General features: G+C 41.6%; 1 protein-coding gene across 2 annotated transcripts in view; it reads left to right on the top strand.

Annotated features, from left to right (window-relative positions):
* LOC140200548 (E3 ubiquitin-protein ligase SH3RF1-like) overlaps window positions 1-19,451 on the top strand; it is a 99,216-nt gene that overhangs the window by 40,420 nt on the left and 39,345 nt on the right. For both annotated transcript variants that reach the window (XM_072264035.1, XM_072264037.1), the window contains exons 3-4: window positions 12,657-12,926; window positions 14,319-14,414. In XM_072264035.1, coding sequence (XP_072120136.1) covers window positions 12,657-12,926; window positions 14,319-14,414 — 366 coding nt within the window. The remainder of the gene's footprint in view (window positions 1-12,656; window positions 12,927-14,318; window positions 14,415-19,451) is intronic.

Genomic DNA, 19,451 nt, shown 5'->3' with positions numbered 1-19,451 from the left:
TGGAGCTAGAAGAGGCAGATGAGGATGCCATGATGCTTGAGCCAGGAATTGAAAATTGGCACAGATACTGATACAGATTTTGGGAGCTTTATGGCAGGTGAGCCTGGTCTGATAACTTAATATGAGTTAAATGACCTGGTCAGAGACTTGGGTTTGCCAAAGGCAAAAGCAGAATTACTGGGTTCAAGACTACAAGGATGAATCTGCTGGCACCAGGCACAAAGATTAACATGAAGGATTTCAAAATTTGAGACAGGTGTTGCCCAGAATAACTGATGCCAAGATTAAGGAAGGCATTTTTGTTGGTCCACAGATCAAACAGGTCATCAATGACAGGCAATTCCAAGAGTTTCTAGTGGGACCAGAGAAAATCGCTTAAGGATGTTGTTGAAAAATTTTGGCAACTATAGAGCACCAAGCTTTGTGCAGCTTGTTGACAATATGCTTCAACCCTACAAAACCATGAGGTGCAACATGTCACTAAAGATTCATTTTCTGCATTCCCATTTAGACTTCATTCCTGCAAATCTTGGTGCTGTCAGTGATGAGCATGATGAAAGTTTTCACCAGGACATTGCAGTCATGGGGAAACAGTATCAGGGCAACAGGAAACCATGAATGCTGGCTGATTATTGCTGGACACTTAAGTGAGAAGCCTCAGGCACTGATTACAAATGAAAATCATCAACAAAACATTTTTAGCTTAGTTGAACTATTGTAAAGCGAGAGCATAATTATGCAATTAAACATTATATTCAATAAAAATTAATTTCTTGCTTCTCTAAATTCCTTCATGGGACAAGTAGTCTGAAATTGTATTCGTGTGCAGCTTGCAGTGGTCTTATCACAACCACAAAAAATTTCTGAGGATGCAACATTTCTGAAAAAACTTCGCTGTCCAGTGTAATCAGCGTTTCAGATTACTTTCTAACAGCTTCTTCATGAGGAGGTTCAGTGCTGTTGAAACCCAGCTGTGCAGCATTCTTTTATTAGACTGGTGATGCCCGGTCTCTACAAAAAGAGTGGACGTTTCATTGGGCACCAAATATGGTCCAGAATTGTACCTTAGATATCTGCATCTGCAGCTGGGTGGGAGAAATTGGGCAGGGCTGAGCTATAGGGCTATAACCTCTAAAGACAAACCTCTTGGAAAGTTTAAGCTCTTATGCTGCCCAGAACAGAGATGCATGGATTCAGCCAGTTCTAAACAAATGTGGATTGTGTAATATATTAAGTGATATTGAAGAGTCTTTATTCAATTACTGGTAGAGATCAAAGGAAGTAGCAAATTGACTAGAACAGCCATAGAAAGGGAGGTCACGGGGTTAGAGTTAGAAGCTGATTGACTATGGCTGCAAGTAGATGTCAAAAACTTCAGGGTTTCTGTTCAAATACTGCACTTCCAACTTAATATAAAATCTATTTTGGAAATGCCCTGTAAGAATACTATTCTAAGGTCATCTACGTTTTCAATGTAAGAGACTGTGGTGCAGGATCTGGTTCTGAAAAATGAAACTTGCTTTCACTGTTGTGGTATGTGCGGAAGCCTGACAGAATGGTAAGGCGATGTAAAGTGGCAATGTGGTGAGGCATTTACGCCATTCTGTAAGCTAACTCTGTCACTCCGCCTGTCAATCAATGCCTGAGCATTGAGCTATAAATCAGAATCCCCTTTTCTCAATCAGACATTATCTGTCAGTGCAGTGAGCGCTGTAGAAGTCGTGGCTGCAGAATGTCAGAAGAGTGGAGACAGCTGTCCCTGCAGGCATATGCGATGACAGCTGGTAGAATTGGTCACAGTGACTAGCCGGGGCATGCAGTGCATTGGATCCATGCACAAGTCTAATTTTGCAATGTGACCTGACCTGTGATCTTATTTCATTCAGCACTGAGTTCGCCAGCAGGAACTCTTCCATGTATGCATGAAGCTGCGATGGTTTGTCGGAATATTTCTGCTTGAGTTACAGGTGGCTGTACTTAGCACTGGGATGCATTGCAGATGTCTTTATAGTACTAATACTGGGGTTAGCTCTCTACTGAGAGCCTTTGCTTACACATTTCTTTCCACTTACCACTTCCATGTCCACCATCTCTATGCTTTTGATTGGTAGATGGAGCAGGGTCGTTTCAGCTTATCATTTTACAAGAGTGTACTGGTGAGAGATCACCAGTGAAACTTGTTACAGGCAACACAGCCATCGTGTGGTTCCTGTTTATTCAGCAGGCTGTGTATCTGAATTCCTGTACGCTTAGCGAACAGAAAGGTGGTTGTTGTTCCTTTCCACGCCTTGTGGCACATCAGTTTCTTTAGCGTTTGTCTGTTTTCTTACGAGGTCGAGTTGCTAGCTCGATGCTCAAGCCAGCACGGATGGAAAGCGTGCAAGGAGCCGGCTGGATTCGAACCCACGACCACTTGCCTCAAGGTCCGGTGGGGATGTCACTATTCCACTAGTAAAGACTACTCAAAGTAAGACAGTGCGCACAGCTCATGCATTCAACAGGATAAGGACGGCTCACTGGTAACTACTTTCCCTATATTGTGTCAGATAAAGGCCGCTCACTGCAGAAGGAATTCAGAATAACCATGAATCTCTTGTTTATCATAATAAGGGATACACACACTCTCCTTCTATGGACTTGCTGAGTGTTCAGCAGAATAGAAATTGCATATTATTCCAATAGTCACAGTTTACTGAATCCCTGTTTATTTCAAGACTGTATGTTGTCTGGTTGTAGGAAGGATCATTTCAACCGTGTCTGTCAGAAGGAAAATGAGCCGGGTGGTGAATTAAAATAGCTGGGCAGGCTCGTCTGCTAAGCTATTGATCCTCCTTCACAGTCTTCCATTTTTAACTAGAGGATGAAGAATCACTGCTGGATTCTTTGTCACAAACGCAAGTTGTTTCCATTGACATTGTGGAGAGCCAGCCATTCGTTTAACGAGTGGCTGGAGCAGAGAGCCCATTTTAGGGAACTGAAAGATTGGACGTCAATTACTCAGAGAGAGTGACAGATGCAACTGTGGACAGTTTGGACAACATTTATGCTTAGGGGATATTGACAATGCAAGGAAGAAATTAGTTATAGAACATAGAATGGTACAACATACAGCGCACGATGTTCTGCCATCCTTTTAAACCTTTTAACCTACTCCTCGATGAATCTGATTCAGAAGGATAAAGGGGGGATCTCATTGAAACCTTTCGAATGTTGAAAGAACTAGACAGGGTAGAAGTGGAAAGGATGTTTTCCATGGTGGGGGAGTCAAGGACAAGAGGGCACAGCCTCAGGATAGAGAGGTGTCCATTTAAAACAGAATGCAGAGAAATTTCTTTAGCCAGAGGGTGGTGAATTTGTGGAATTTGTTACCACAGGCAGCTGTGGAAGCCAGGTCCTTGGGTGTATTTAAGGTGGAAATTGAGGGGTTCTTGATGGGACATGGCATCATAGGTTACAGGAAGAAGGCCAGGGAGTAGGGCTGAGGAGAGAAAACAATGATCAGCCATGATTGAATGGCAGAGCAGACTCGATGGGCCAAAAGGCCTAATTCTGCTCCTATGTCTTGTGGTCTTTTGATCCTTCCCTCTTACACAGCTCATAGCCCTCCATTTTTTTTTCATCCATATGTTTATCTAAGAGTCTCTTAAATGGACGCCACAGTGGCACGATGCTTTTACAGCTCCAGGTGTTTGGAGTTCAATCATGGCGTCTGCTGTACGTCCTCCCTGTGGAATGTGTTCCTCCCACAGTCCAAACCAGGTAGGCTGGTTAGTCATTGTAAATTATCCCATGGTTAGGCTAGGGTTAAGTCAGGGCTCTTGTGTGCCACTGGGCTGGAGGTCCTATTCCATGCTGTATCTCTAAATAAATTAAATAATTAAATGTCCCTGATGTACAGTATGTCTTTACCAACGCTCCTGGCAGTGTATTCTAGGCCTTTACCACTCTCTGCAAAAACGAAACTACCTCTGCCATTTCCCCCTAAACTTTCCTCCACTCTCCTTAGGAAGATGTCCTCTAGTATTAGCAATCGTCACTCTGGGAAAAAGGCACCAGCAGTCCACTATATCTGTTCTGCTTTTATGAAACACTTCTCTGAATTTCCACTCAAAGTCATATCGGCAAGCACAAAATGTGCATTATTGGACGATGTTTTAAATTTTGGACAAACTCAGCAAGTCAGGTAGCATCTATGGAGGGTAATAAACAGTCGATGTTTCGGGCCAAAACTCTTCATCAGGACTGAAAAGGAAGGGACAAGAAGTCAGAATAAGAAGAAATGGGAGGGGAGGGAGTACAAGCCGGCAGGTGATGATTGAAACTAGGCGAGGGGGAGGATGTTTGAATGGGGGAGAGGGGATGAATTGAGAAGCTGGTAAGTGATAGGTAGAACAAGTAAAGGGCTGAAGAAGAGGGAAGCTAACAGCGGAAAACATTGGACCATGGAAGAAAGGGGAGAAGAAGAAATTACGTGAGGTTAAAGAAATCATTCTTGATACCCATCCAGACAGAATATGACATGTTGCCCTTCCGGCCTGAGTGTGGCCTCATCTTGGCAGTTGCGGAGGCCATCGACTAGCATGTGATTATAAAAACATAAACATCAGCTGGAGCTTATCTTTATTAAATAATAAAAAAATCCTTTAAGTAAGATTTGCAAAACCACTCACAATTTAGTGTCCAGTAGCCAGCTTCCTAGCAACTCAAAGAAAAATTCAAAACCTTCTGAAACACTACTGTTAACCCAATGGCTAAAAGATTCACGGTAGTATTTAGAAAGTCTTCAAATTCACACAGACAAGTGTATCTGCCGTGGTGATTGATTTGATCGGGGTGTGATTGAGTTTTTGCAGGGCCAGCCTTGAGCACATTGATTTTTAAACTATTATGGAAATTTAGTTTCCGTTGAACATAATTTGCATTTAAAATTCCTCAATCTTACTTGCAGGTTCAAGAACAGTTACTACCCCTCAATCATCTGGCTCTTGAATAAAAGGAGATAACTACACTCCCTTGCCCTATCACTGTAATGTTCCTGCAAACAATGATCTCACTCTAAGAACTCTATATCTCACTATCTCATGTACTGGTGGTTTATTGCTATTGATTTATCTACATTTGCACAGTTTGTTGCCTTCTGCACTCTGGTTGATCTTTCATTACTATTCTATAGATTTGCTGAGTATGCCCACAAGAAAATTAATCTCAGGGTTGTATATGGTGACATATATGTTCTTTGAAAAAGGCTCCCATGCTTTCCCGGCATATATGATGAATGGACTTTACTTGGGCTTCCAGCCAGGTACAGGAATCATTATAACTGATGTTTCAATGGCAAACTCTGCCGTCTTCTTCAAGAAGATGGCAGAGTTTGCCATTGAAATGTCGGTTATAATTGATACCTGTACCTGGCTGGAAGCCCAAGACAAGTTTATTTGTATGTGTACTTTGATAATAAAATTTATTTTGAACTTTGAGTTAATTTTGGTTTGAACAGTCTGGTCAACCAAGCAGAAACTGGATATTCACATTTGTGCTTTGCTATGACTATATTTGTTTGCTGCTGATTCATTGTAGATAGTGACACTTGCTGTGTAATTAAAGGGTATACCCTATAATATTCAGTGACATTGCGCAGAAACAACATAATTAACAGAATGATACACTAATTATGTTACAGCATACCAAGGGAAAGCTGTTATTTCAGCAAGTGCTGGAATATTTACCACAACTCCACTTAGGCTATCTAAGTGTGTCCCAGAATACCACAAACACTCTTTGGGGAGGCCTGTTAAAGGCCAATGTCCAAATATTTAGCCCTCTGCAGTGACTTTAAAATTAAAACCAACATCTTCTCCCTCTCTGCCATGGAAGACTTATGTCCAGAAGTCATGCAGCTTCCACCAAATTTCCAGCAACTTTATGAGGATATGATTGATATAAGGGGGCATCATTTTTTTTAGGTAATTGGAGGAAAATACAAGGGGATATTCTTTACACAGAGCATGGTGGGTTTGTAGAACATTCTGCCAGGGGTGGTGGTAGAAGCAGGTATATTAGGGGCATTTAAGAAACTCTTAGATAGGCAAATAGATGATAGGAAAATGGAGGGCTGTGTAGGAGGAAAGAGTTAGATTGACCTTCAAGAAGGCTAAAAGGCTGACACAACCTTGTGGGCCAAAGGGCCTACACATTACCCTGGGGCCCAGAGGACCTGTAACTGTGCGGTAGTGTTCTTTGTTCTATTATTGTGGTAGTTTGAGTGTGGTTCATGGGAGATTGCTAGCCAGAGATTTCTTGAAATTAACTTTGTTATAAAGCAAAAATTTGGAGTACATTACCACTCAATGTCTTGAGGTGATCTGCCATGCTCCTGTTAGTCTGGGATTAGATCATAAGAACAATAGAAATAAGAACAGAATCTGGTCCTTTGAGTTCGCCCCATCCTCCATTAAGATTATGGTCATTGCCTCATCTCATCCTCACTGTGTGGCGGCATCTTTATTTCCCTTGATTCTCTGAATTTCCAGAATTCCATTGATTTGTGTATTGAATAAACGTAATTATTGAACTTCCACAACCCTTCAGGGTATAAATGCTCTGAAGTTTCACCATCTAATAAAAAAGACATTTCTCCTCACCTTAGTCGTGAACCTCAATTCTGAAACTCTGACCTTTGGTCCAGTATTTCTCAGCCAGGCAATATATTTCTCCTACAACTAGCCTGTCAGGTCGTTAAGAAATTTTATGTGCTTCAGAGAGATTTTCTCTCATTCTTCTACAGTAGAGAATACAGTCCCGGTCTGCTCAGTCTCCTTGTACAGCAAACCCATCATCTCTGAACGTAGTACAATGAATCTTTGCTGCAATCCCTCACAGGAGGACATCACTTCAGAGGTGAGACTTCCAGTGTGATTTCTCCAAGGTCCCATCAATTGAAATCCTTTCATAATAATAATAATAATAATAATAATAATAATAAGGGTGTTCAATATGTGGAATTCATTGCCACAGATGTTTGTGGAGGCCAAGTTATTGGACATATTTAGAGTGGAGGTTGGTAGCTTCTTGATTACTAAGGGCATCAGAGGTTAGGGGGAAGGTATGAAAATGGGGTTGAGAGGGAACCTAAATCAGCCATGATGGAATGGTGGAGCAGACTAGATGGATCAAATGATCTAATTATTCTTCTGTCTTATGGTTTTACAATGCCAAGGTAATAGCTGACAAAATATTTACCTTCCTAATTCCATTCTGTACCTGCATGTTGCCCTCAATGAATTGTGCCCACACAATTCTATGTCACTTGTATACCAGTTAACAAATACTCTGTTTTTTTTATAACAGTAAAGTAGATTTTTTCCACATTATCTTCAATTTGCCATCATTCTCCCCCTCATTCAGTCTGAGCCAAAGCCATGCTACAACTTCCTTTGAGTTCTCAAACCTCCCTGGAATGATGTTTCAGCAAAACTGGCCTGATATAATTTGAGAAAAGCTTGGCCCAGGCACCAGTTCCTGTGGTACCTCATCCTGCCAACCTAAGGACGACCTTTTTATTCCCCTTTGGTTTCTATCCAGTAACCAATTCTCAATTGTATTACCAACATTCCATGCCCTCTTAACCTTGTTGACCAAATTCCTCACCCAATACCTTTGAAAAGTCAAAATACACCATCTTCACTGTGTCATCCTTATCTGTTCAACTCGCAACATGGGGCAGGATGGTTGCATAGCAGTTAGTGCATCAGTTTACAGTACCAGATATAAGAAGGAGGCTCAACTTCTGCCACTGTCTGGAAGGAGTTTGTACGGTCTCCCCGTGCCAGCATGGTTTTCCTTTGGGTGCTCCAGTTTCCTCCTCCATTCTAAAGACGTATCAGTTGAGATTAGTAAGTTATGGGCGTGCTATGTTGCCACTGAAAGCGTGGTAACACTTGCGGGCTGAGAAAAAAGACACTTGCGAGCTGTCCTCCAGCACATCCTTGGACTGTGTTGGTCATTGACGTAAATGATGTATTTCACTGGGTGTTTCGCTATTTTAGATAGAAACATACATAGAAAATAGGTGCAGGAGTAGGCCATTCAGCCCTTCGAGCCTGCACCGCCATTTATTATGATCATGGCTGATCATCCAACTCAGAAGCCCGACCCAGCCTTCCCTCCATACCCACTGACCCCCGTAGCCACAAGGGCCATATCTAACTCCCTCTTAAATATAGCCAATGAACTGGCCTCAACTGTTTCCTGTGGCAGAGAATTCCACAGATTCACCACTCTCTGTGTGAAGAAGTTTTTCCTAATCTCGGTCCTAAAATGCTTCCCCTCTATCCTCAAACTGTGGCCCCTTGTTCTGGACTTCCCCAACATCGGGAACAATCTTCCTGCATCTAGCCTGTCCAATCCCTTTAGGATCTTATACGTTTCAATCAGATCCCCCCTCAATCTTCTAAATTCCAACGAGTACAAGCCCAGTTCATCCAGTCTTTCTTCATATGAAAGTCCTGCCATCCCAGGAATCAATCTGGTGAACCTTCTTTGTACTCCCTCTATGGCAAGGATGTCTTTCCTCAGATTAGGGGACCAAAACTGCACACAATACTCCAGGTGTGGTCTCACCAAGGCCTTGTACAACTGCAGTAGTACCTCCCTGCTCCTGTACTCGAATCCTCTTGCTATGAATGCCAGCATACCATTCGCCTTTTTCACCGCCTGCTGTACCTGCATGCCCACTTTCAATGACTGGTGTATAATGACACCCAAGTCTCGTTGCACCTCCCCTTTTCCTAATCGGCCACCATTCAGATAATAATCTGTTTTCCTATTTTTGCCACCAAAGTGGATAACTTCACATTTATCCACATTTAAATTGCATCTGCCATGAATTTGCCCACTCACCCAACCTATCCAAGTCACTCTGCATCCTCCTCACAGCTAACACTGCCACCCAGCTTCGTGTCATCCGGAAACTTGGAGATGCTGCATTTAATTCCCTCATCCAAGTCATTAATATATATTGTAAACAACTGGGGTCCCAGCACTCAGCCTTGCGGTACCCCACTAGTCACCGCCTGCCATTCTGAAAAGGTCCCGTTTATTCCCACTCTTTGCTTCCTGTCTGCTAACCAACTCTCCACCCACACCAATACCTTACCCCCAATACCGTGTGCTTTAAGTTTGCACACTAATCTCCTGTGTGGGACTTTGTCAAAAGCCTTCTGAAAATCCAAATATACCACATCCACTGGTTCTCCCCTATCCACTCTACTAGTTACATCCTCAAAAAATTCTATGAGATTCGTCAGACATGATTTTCCTTTCACAAATCCATGCTGACTTTGTCCGATCATTTCACCGCTTTCCAAATGTGCTGTTATCACATCCTTGATAACTGACTCCAGCAGTTTCCCCACCACCGACGTTAGGCTAACCGGTCTATAATTCCCCGGTTTCTCTCTCCCTCCTTTTTTAAAAAGTGGAGTTACATTAGCCACCCTCCAATCCTCAGGAACTAGTCCAGAATCTGACGAGTTTTGAAAAATTATCACTAATGCATCCACTATTTCTTGGGCTACTTCCTTAAGCACCCTGGGATGCAAACCATCTGGCCCTGGGGATTTATCTGCCTTCAATCCCTTCAACTTACCTAACACCACTTCCCTACTAACATGTATTTCGCTCAGTTCCTCCATCTCACTGGACCCTCTGTCCCCTACTATTTCTGGAAGATTATTTATGTCCTCCTTAGTGAAGACAGAACCAAAGTAATTATTCAATTGGTCTGCCATGTCCTTGCTCCCCATAATCAATTTACCTGTTTCTGTCTGCAGGGGATCTACATTTGTCTTTACCAGTCTTTTCCTTTTTACATATCTATAAAAGCTTTTACAGTCCGTTTTTATGTTTCCTGCCAGTTTTCTCTCATAATCTTTTTTCCTCTTCCTAATTAAGCCCTTTGTCCTCCTCTGCTGAACTCTGAATTTCTCCCAGTCCTCAGGTGATCCACTTTCTCTGGCTAATTTGTATGTTTCTTCTTTGGAATTGATACTATCCCTAATTTCTCTTGTCAGCCACGGGTGCACTACCTTCCTTGATTTACTCTTTTGCCAAACTGGGATGAACAATTGTTGTAGTTCATCCATGCAACCTTTAATTTTGATGTCCGTGGGACAAATAAAGCTAATCTTTCATCTTAACTCTTGAATCTTTAAAGAAATTCCAGCAGCTTAGTCAAACATAATTTTCCCTTTCATAAATCCATGTGGGTCTGCTTGAAAATATTATTCGTTTCTATATGTTCTTGTTAGGTACATGGGTTATGACCAAAGAAAAAATTGTAGCATTGCTTAGCACTTTAGTGCTAGAGTGTTTATTAGGTGAGTCAAAAATCACTGAAAATTAGTAAAAAGAAAAAAAGTGTAAAGAAAAGTGATGTCTACAAGAAAACACAATAATAGCTCTGGATTATTCTCTTGGCAGCTCCGATCTCTTTCTCATACTGAGGATGACGAGCTCCTTTTATTAGGCACTGGGTCATACTATCTTTAGTTACCAACAAAGCTAACTTAAGCAACACACACAATGCTTTTGTGTATGTTATGTTAAGTTATAAAGCTGCACATGAATAAGAATATGCTGCACCCCACAATGTAGTTACAGTCATATTACACAATAAACAGAAGGATCTACTGAAATAAGGTATGCAAACAACATTTACATATCCCCATTACTAAAGACATTGAATTATTCCGCCAAGTATGGCGGGATAAGCACTATAAAGCTCTCAGAATAAGGCTTTTCATTCCAGGACTAACGAGATGACCTTCCTCCACCATCAACGCTGCCCTTAACTGCATCTCTTCGATTTTGCACATGTCTGCCTTCACTCTGTCCTCCTGCTGCCCCACCAGGAATAGGGTTCCTCTTGTCCTCACCTGCCACCCCACCAGCCTCTGAGTCCAGCACATAATACTCTGTAACTTCTGCCATCTCCAACGGGATCCCACCACCAAGCACATCTTTCCCTACCCCCACCTTCTGCTTTTCTACTTTCCACAGGGATTGCTCCCAACGTGACTCCCTTGTCCGTACGTCCCTCGCCCGATCTTCCTCCTGGCATTTATCCTTGCAAGTGGAGGAAGTGCTACACCTGCCCCTACACCTACCATTCAAGCCCCTGAACAGTCCTTCCAGGTGAGAGGACACTTCACTTGCAAGTCTGTTGGGGTCATCTATTGTATCTGGTCCTCCCAGTGTGGCCTCCTGTATATGGGTGAGACGTGATGTAGATTAGGAGACCCCTTCGGCAAGCAACTTTGCTCCATCCGCCAGAAAAAACAGGATCTCCCAGTGGCCACCCATTTTAATTCCACTTCCCATTCCCATTCCGACATGTCAGTCCATGGCCTCCTCTACTGGTGCGATGAGGCCACACTCAGGTTGGAGGAGTAACAGCTTATATTCCATCTGGGTAGCCTCCAAACTGATGGCATGAACGATGATTTCTCGAACTTCCGGTAATGCCCCCCACCATCATTCCCCATTCCCGTTTCCCTCTCTCACGTTATCTCCTTACCTGCCCATCACCTCCCTCTGGTGCTCCTCCCCCCTTTTCTTTCTTCCATGGCCTTCTGTCCTCTCCTATCAGATTCCCCCTTCTCCAGCTCTGTATCACTTTCACCAATCAACTTCCCAGCTCTTTCCTTCGCCCTCCCCGCCACCTTCTGTTTCCATCTTGTGTTTCTTCCTCCCCCCCTCCTTGTAACTCTGACTCCTCGTATTTTTTTCCTCTAGTTCTGATGAAGCATCTGGGTCTGAAATGTTTACTTTACTCTTTCCCATAGATGCTGCCTGGCCTGCTGAGTTCTTCCAGCATTTTGCATGTGTTGCCTGAGCACATCAGCTCGGTCTAGGACCCAGCATATGCCACAGGACTGCTGGGGGAATGACAGCGTGAAGCAGCAGAACGCTGAGCTTACGCACTTACAGTCAAATACAAATAGAGAGTGAAATTAAACTAGACTTTGGTGACTGACTCTGAATGTACATAGCAATGCGGGGGGAGAACAGCGGGTTAATTATGGAATATACTGGGGAAGATAATGAATTGCGTACGCTCACTGCAACGACTGTAGAATAGCATGGCAGTGTTTATGTGAATGTGCGTGTATAAGGAATGCATTGACTGAATGCTCTTTGTAATACTTCTGTTATTACACTCTATTATATACGCTTTAAGATTTGTTTCCCTGTTGATTTTTATATCTATTCACTGAGTCAGTTCCTTCCTTCATAAGAGAGATTAATGACATTTTATTAATCTAAGTCAATATTCTTGTTTTATTTGGAGAAGCAATTTGTCTAATCTATTTCACACCATAGAATAGAAGTTAGGACGTGCATTTCACAATATGTGCAAATATTTGCAGTCAAGACTCACGCTTGGGTTCAATACATTGCAGTGTGGAATGATTGAAAGTAGACCTGGTATTATCCCTAGGCAAGGAAGTTTTGGCATCTGGGTGTTTCAATAGATTATCAAAACAGGAAGCTGAAGAGACTGGCCTCTGCAGAAAAAAAAATGCTGTTGAGTCTATCAGCAAATGTTACTGCTTTTGACACTGTTTACAGTGAAATTCCATTCTTGTTTGTTTCAGGTGCCATGTGCAAGAGCGTTGTACACGTACGGAGGCCAGAAGCCAGGAGACCTGAGCTTCAAAAAAGGTGATGTCATCATCCTGCGTCGGCAAGTGGATGAGAATTGGTATTACGGAGAAATTAATGGAGTGTGTGGTATTTTCCCTCTCAATTTTGTTCAAGTTATCCATCATTTACCTCAGCCCCCACCTCTCTGCAAAGCTCTTTACGACTTCACTCTCAAAGAGAAAGAAAAGGAGGTCAACAAGGATCTCTTGCCGTTCCTCAAGGTAAGACATATCAAGCTAAATTTTACATATTATATAAGTTACTATGTCAACAATATCAAATATCATTGGGATCATCATAAAAGCGTATGATTTTTTAAAGAGGTTTTTCCTCTTTAAATGGTAAAGATCTAAAAAACAGCTTTAGATGGTAAAATTGGTGGATGATGGGCGCTGAGCTGAAATATGCCTTATGATTTTGTGTTTTCTGTGTTTTCACTCATTTTTGTTGCATTTGCATGATTTTTTTGTGTGTTGGGGAGGGGGGTCTTGATGTTTCTCTTTGAACAGTTTGCTTCCTTTGTTTCGTGGCTGTGTGTGGGGAAGATAAATTTCAGGGTTGTATGCTATATACACACTTCGATAATAAGTGCACTTTGAATCTTGATAAAGGATGCTGGAAAATCATCCATCTATTTTTCATCCTACCTGAGTCTTGGTTCTATTGACTTGGCTATCCCTTTAACCTATTAAATCATTTTATTAGAAGTCTGAGATCAGGGTACTTGCACAAGTGTGTGCCAAATTTCAGTGAGCAAGCAGGGATTATAATCTTTCAAAGGAATATGGATACACACAGATTATAGGGTGGCGTGGTGGTGTAGTGGCTCGTGTAATGATGCATTACAGCGCTAGAGCTCAATTCCCACTGCTGTCTGTAAGGAATCTGTATGTTCTCCCAACAACTGCGTGGGTTTCCTTTGGGTGCTCCAGTTTCCTTCCACATTCCAAAGATGTATGGTTAGGGTTAGTAAAAATTGTCCGAATGCTATGTTGGTGTTGGTAGCATGGCGACACTTCCCCAGCACATATCTGAATCATTGGTCATTGAGGCAAACGACTTATTTCACTGTATGTTTCGATGATTCGACGTACATGCGAAAAATTAAGCTAACTTTTATCTTTAAGATCTATTGCATACCGTTAAAGAAAGATTGCACATGCTTCACCAGATGCTGAGAAATAGGAACTCTGTGCACAACTCTGATCACAGTGGACTTGTGTGTTTTCCAAAGTGGTTGCAGGTTTTTCTTTTATTCATTCAGTGAATGTCAATATTATTTTTATTGTCCATCTTTATCTACCCTTGAGTTCAATGGTTTGCTTTTAAGAATCAACCATTTTGTTATGGATTCACGTAATGGTCAGACTGGGTAAGGATTGTGGATTTTCTTAAACCAGATGTGCCTTTATGATGCTCTGTTGAAAAAAATAGCATGGAATTCAGCTCTCATCTTCCCATCTGCTCCCATGTCTCCTTCCATTTCCTCAGAACCAGCTGAATGAATATCAAATGCATTTTTACTTCTTATCATAAACAATACCTCCATACAAAGAGAGCCAATAGATCACCAATAAACTATGAGCTAACAGAGATTCAAAAATATCTTTCAGAATGATATTTTAAAAGTGATCCGGAGAGTCGATGAAAATTGGGCTGAAGGCAAACTCGGAGAAAAAGTTGGAATATTCCCGATTTCATTTGTTGAGGTAAGTGTTACAGGGAACTCATTTAATCGTTGGTATTTTTATGAATCCTTTGTATCTGTGATTATGTCAGGAAAGTGAATTTCATTTAAATAAAACCAATTTCATTAAAAAGCAAAATAAAAGAAGTAGCTAAGTCACATTATTGCATTGTGACTCTTAAACGTTGCAAATCTCACAATGCAAGTTCCTCATAACCCTTCTCAGTGCTTTGGTTTCTCAAAAGGATGTAAATTCATCATAGAGGACTCGTTTAGCTCTTATTTTGAACCATTAAAACTTCTGGTCCTCTCAGCACAAATTGAAGGCCCCATTTTAATTTTTCTGGAACTAATCAGTTAGATCTTATAAACCTAACACACACTCATAATCAATATAGTGTTACAACCTCTCCAGGCATCCATTTCTAAACTCACTTGAATCTTCCAAGAGTTATCTGACCTATGATGTGCCTTCATAGAGACACAGGAGACGTGTGAATTAATTTTAGTCATCATTTTAGAGTTTCCACACGGAGCCTTTTAACAGATGCACATCTTATGAATAAATACAAGTTATTTCTATTTGAATGATGTTCTTTCATAGGGCACCCCATGTTTCCATAGAACCATAGAAACCATAGAAACTACAGCACAGAAACAGGCCTTTTGGCCCTTCTTGGCTGTGCCGAACCATTTTCTGCCTAGTCCCATTGACCTGCGCACGGACCATATCCCTCCATGCACCTCCCATCCATATATCTGTCCAATTTATTCTTAAATATTAAAAAAGAACCCGCATTTACCACCTCGTCTGGCAGCTCATTCCATACTCCCACCACCCTCTGTGTGAAGAAGCCCCCCCTAATGTTCCCATGAAACTTTTCCCCCCTCACCCTTAACCCATGTCCTCTGGTTTTTTACTCCCCTTGCCTCAGTGGAAAAAGCCTGCTTGCATTCACTGTATCTATACCCATCATAATTTTATATACCTCTATCAAATCTCCCCTCATTCTTCTACGCTCCAGGGAATAAAGTCCCAACCTATTCAACCTTTCTCTGTAACTGAGTTTCTCAAGTCCCGGCAACATCCTTGTAAACCTTCTCTGCACTCTTTCAACCTTATTTATATCCTTCCTGTAATTTGGTGACCAAAACTGAACACAATACTCCAGATTTGGCCTCACCAATGCCTTATACAACCTCATCATAACATTCCAGTTCTTATACTCAATACTTTGATTAATAAAGGCCAATGTACCAAAAGTTCTCTTTACGACCCTATCTACCTGTGACGCCACTTTTAGGGAATTTTGTATCTGTATTCCCAGATCCCTCTGTTCCACTGCACTCCTCAATGCCTTACCCATTAACCCTGTATGTTCTACCTTGGTTTGTCCTTCCAACGTGCAATACCTCACACTTGTCAGTATTAAACTCCATCTGCCATTTTTCAGCCCATTTTTCCAGCTGGTCCAAGTCCCTCTGCAGACTCTGAAAACCTTCCTCACTGTCTACTACACCTCCAATCTTTGTAACATCAGCAAACTTGCTGATCCAATTTACCACATTATCATCCAGATCATTGATATAGATGACAAATAACAAGGGACCCAGCGCTGATCCCTGTGGCACACCACTAGTCACAGGCCTCCACTCAGAGAAGCAATTCTCTACTACCACTCTTTGGCTTCTTCCATTGAGCCAATGTCTAATCCAATTTACCACCTCACCATGTATACCTAGCGACTGAATTTTCCTAACTAACCTCCCATGCGGGACCTTGTCAAAGGCCTTACTGAAGTCCATGTAGACAATATCCACTGCCTTCCCTTCATCCACTTTCCTGGTAACCTCCTCGAAAAACTCCAGTAGATTGGTCAAACATGACCTACCACGCACAAAGCCATGTTGACTCTCCCTAATAAGTCCCTGTCTATCCAAATGCTTGTAGATTCTGTCTCTTGGTACTCCCTCCAATAACTTACCTACTACCGACGTTAAATTTACTGGCCTATAATTTCCCGGATTACTTTTCGATCCTTTTTTAAGCAACGGAACAACATGAGCCACTCTCCAATCCTCCGGCACCTCACCTGTAGACAGCGACATTTTAAATATTTCAGCCAGGGCCCCTGCAATTTCAACACTAGTCTCCTTCAAGGTCCGAGGGAACACCCTGTCAGGTCCCGGGGATTTATCCACTTTAATTTTCCTCAAGACAGCAAGGACCTCCTCCTTTTCGATCTGTACAGTTTCCGTGATCTCACTACTTGTTTCCCTTAATTCCATAGACTTCATGCCAGTTTCCTTAGTAAATACAGACGCAAAAAACCTATTTAAGATCTCCCCCATTTCCTTTGGTTCCGCACATAGCCGACCACTCTGATCTTCAAGAGGACCAATTTTATCCCTTACAATCCTTTTGCTCTTAATATACCTGTAAAAGCTCTTTGGATTATCCTTCACTTTGACTGCCAAGACAACCTTCTTTTAGCCCTCCTGATTTCTTTCTTAAGTATTTTCTCGCACTTCTTATACTCCTCAAGCACCTTATTTACTCCCTGCTTCCTATACACGTCATACAACTCCCTCTTCTTCTTTATCAGAGTTGCAATATCCCTTGAGAACCAAGGTTCCTTATTCCTATTCACTTTGCCTTTAATCCTGACAGGAACATACAAATTCTGCACTCTCAAAATTTCTGCTTTGAAGGCTTCCCACCTACCGATCACATCCATGCCAGAGAACAACCTGTCCCAATCCACGCTTTCCTCCCTATTTAAGACAATCTTCAACTGTAATAGTAAAGGGGAATAATAGTTTCAATGTGTTCTAGTTAAATCCTTCAATGTTATGATGCATAATCAGGTCTAGTTTTCAAATTTGATTGGACAACCTTATTCAGTGAATATCGTTGTCCAATCAGAATGTTGGTTAAGAACAAGGTGATGAGACAACTCACAAGAGCTCCACAGTTACTTACCACAGAAAAGAATGGAATTGATCTGCCTTGTCACCAGAAAATATCTGTTGGATACTGATGTACAAATCAAGTTCCTGACTTCCATATTTTGGCAGAAGTGTTAACTCATTTATAAAATAATTGATCAGCTAAAATTGTAGAGAGAAGAATGTTAAACAAGTGAAATGAAATATCATCCTTGGTTAGTTTCACTCTATGACAACCATAAGCAAAATTGGGTGCTTTTTAGCAGAAGTTTTGGGTCAGTGGTAGGAAGAGGTTTTCCAAATTATTGTAGTGGTCCAACTTTTTAATTTCATTGCCAAAGTTTAGGAGATCCCAAAAGACTCTGTGACAAGTAATGATCTAGAAGTATCAGCAAAATTAACACAAATTCTGCTCATGGTTATTCAGAAAAAAAGAAGCAATCTAGGTCCTTTTAAGGCTACGTCCACACTACGCCGGATAGTTTTGAAAACAAAGCTTTTTCTTCGTTTTGACCTTCCGTCCACACTGAAACGGCGTTTTCAGCCCCCGAAAATGGAGATTTTCAGAAACGGTCTCCAGAGTGAGTAAATCTGAAAACACCTAATATCCGTTGCAGTGTGTGCAGGGTAACTGGAGCTTTGTAAGACCGCTGTCATGACGTGCCGGAACAGATGGTGACAGTGCGGCATTTCATTGTTTTCTTCTTATTATTCTTCTTAGTATTATTACTACTTTATTGTCGCCAAAGAATTGATACTAGAGTGTACAATCATCACAGCGATATTTGATTCTGCGCTTCGCAGAACCTTACAATTTCAGAACAGACGGCAACATGACTGAAGCCAGAAGAGTTAGAAGTGTACTCACCAAGTACTTTGACCCATAGCTTACTGAATAAATAAGTATACTCACTTTGCCCTGTTTTCTGTCCTTGCTTGTATGAAGGTGGTTTACCTATTTATGCAAGTACTTCTCTGACAATAGATGTGTAACAGCCTAATGTAACATTGTATGGAAATACAAGATAACACTGATGCAGATATGTTTTATACATTTAACAAGGTGCTTTATTAATGCAACAGAGTTAGTCAGTTTTTCAATGTTCGTCGTCAGCTGGGTCATACTGTCCGTGAACTCCCTGTTGGTTGCCTCCATACTCTCCAGTATTTGTTTTTTTTAGTTTTAAGTCCTCTTGCGCGAGAGCCAAGAGAAAATTCCTTTTAAGTTTTTCTACTCTGTAACTGGACAAATGTGCACCAAGTATACCGTTTCCTCTTCGCTTGTTTTCTGTGTGTCCTGTGCATGCCCAGTAGGAGGAGATTCACCCAAATATCCGTCTAATGTGGACAGAGATATTTTGAAAAACACTTAGTGTGGACACCTATCGTTTTTACTCGAAACCAGCATTTTCAGAATTATCCGGCGTAGTGTGGACATAGCCTAAGACTGACAAAGGTCATAGGTCAGTGCAAAAATACTTGAACAGTAGTTACTGTTTATCAGTGTAAGGGGTTTCTTCTTTTATGTTATTGCTAAGGCTAATAAAATGTCTTCTTTGTTATGTTAAAAATAAAATGGCTTCTCTGTGATATTAACTGCTGAGACAGTGGTTCTCTGTCTAGCAACTTGTTTGGGTTATAATTACTGATAACGAGGATTGTATTCATTTGCTAACCCATTGGGAGAGATGTTATGCTTTCTTGTGTGTCTGTAAGCTATGGTTTTCGCGGGTTTTGGGGAGAAGGCGGATGGGGACAGAGAGAGGAGATGCAATGCTGTAAGTTGGGCGATGGAACAGACCCCGAGCGGGAGTCCGAGGCCCAGGGTCTTCAGTGAGGAGAAGAGACGAGGACAGACTCGAGTAGAGCATTTGGTTAATCACCGAGGGTGGTCCCATTGAGAGCTTGGAGAACATCGACTGGAGGAAGGGGGACCCGGTTCCATAAGAGCTCCAACGATGTGTGCACGAACTGGTTAAAAATAATGGCGCCTTTTTCTTGTTTTTTTATAAACAGTTGAACAGTTCTTATTTTGTTCCTTTACTATCTACATAGTGAAAGTAAGAGTTATAAAGTGTAATCATTTAATCGCATATGTTGTACTGTCTGT

The sequence above is a fragment of the Mobula birostris genome, chromosome 7 (genome assembly GCF_030028105.1).
Source record: "Mobula birostris isolate sMobBir1 chromosome 7, sMobBir1.hap1, whole genome shotgun sequence".
NCBI lineage: Eukaryota > Metazoa > Chordata > Chondrichthyes > Myliobatiformes > Myliobatidae > Mobula > Mobula birostris.
This window is presented reverse-complemented; position numbering and strand designations above follow the sequence as displayed.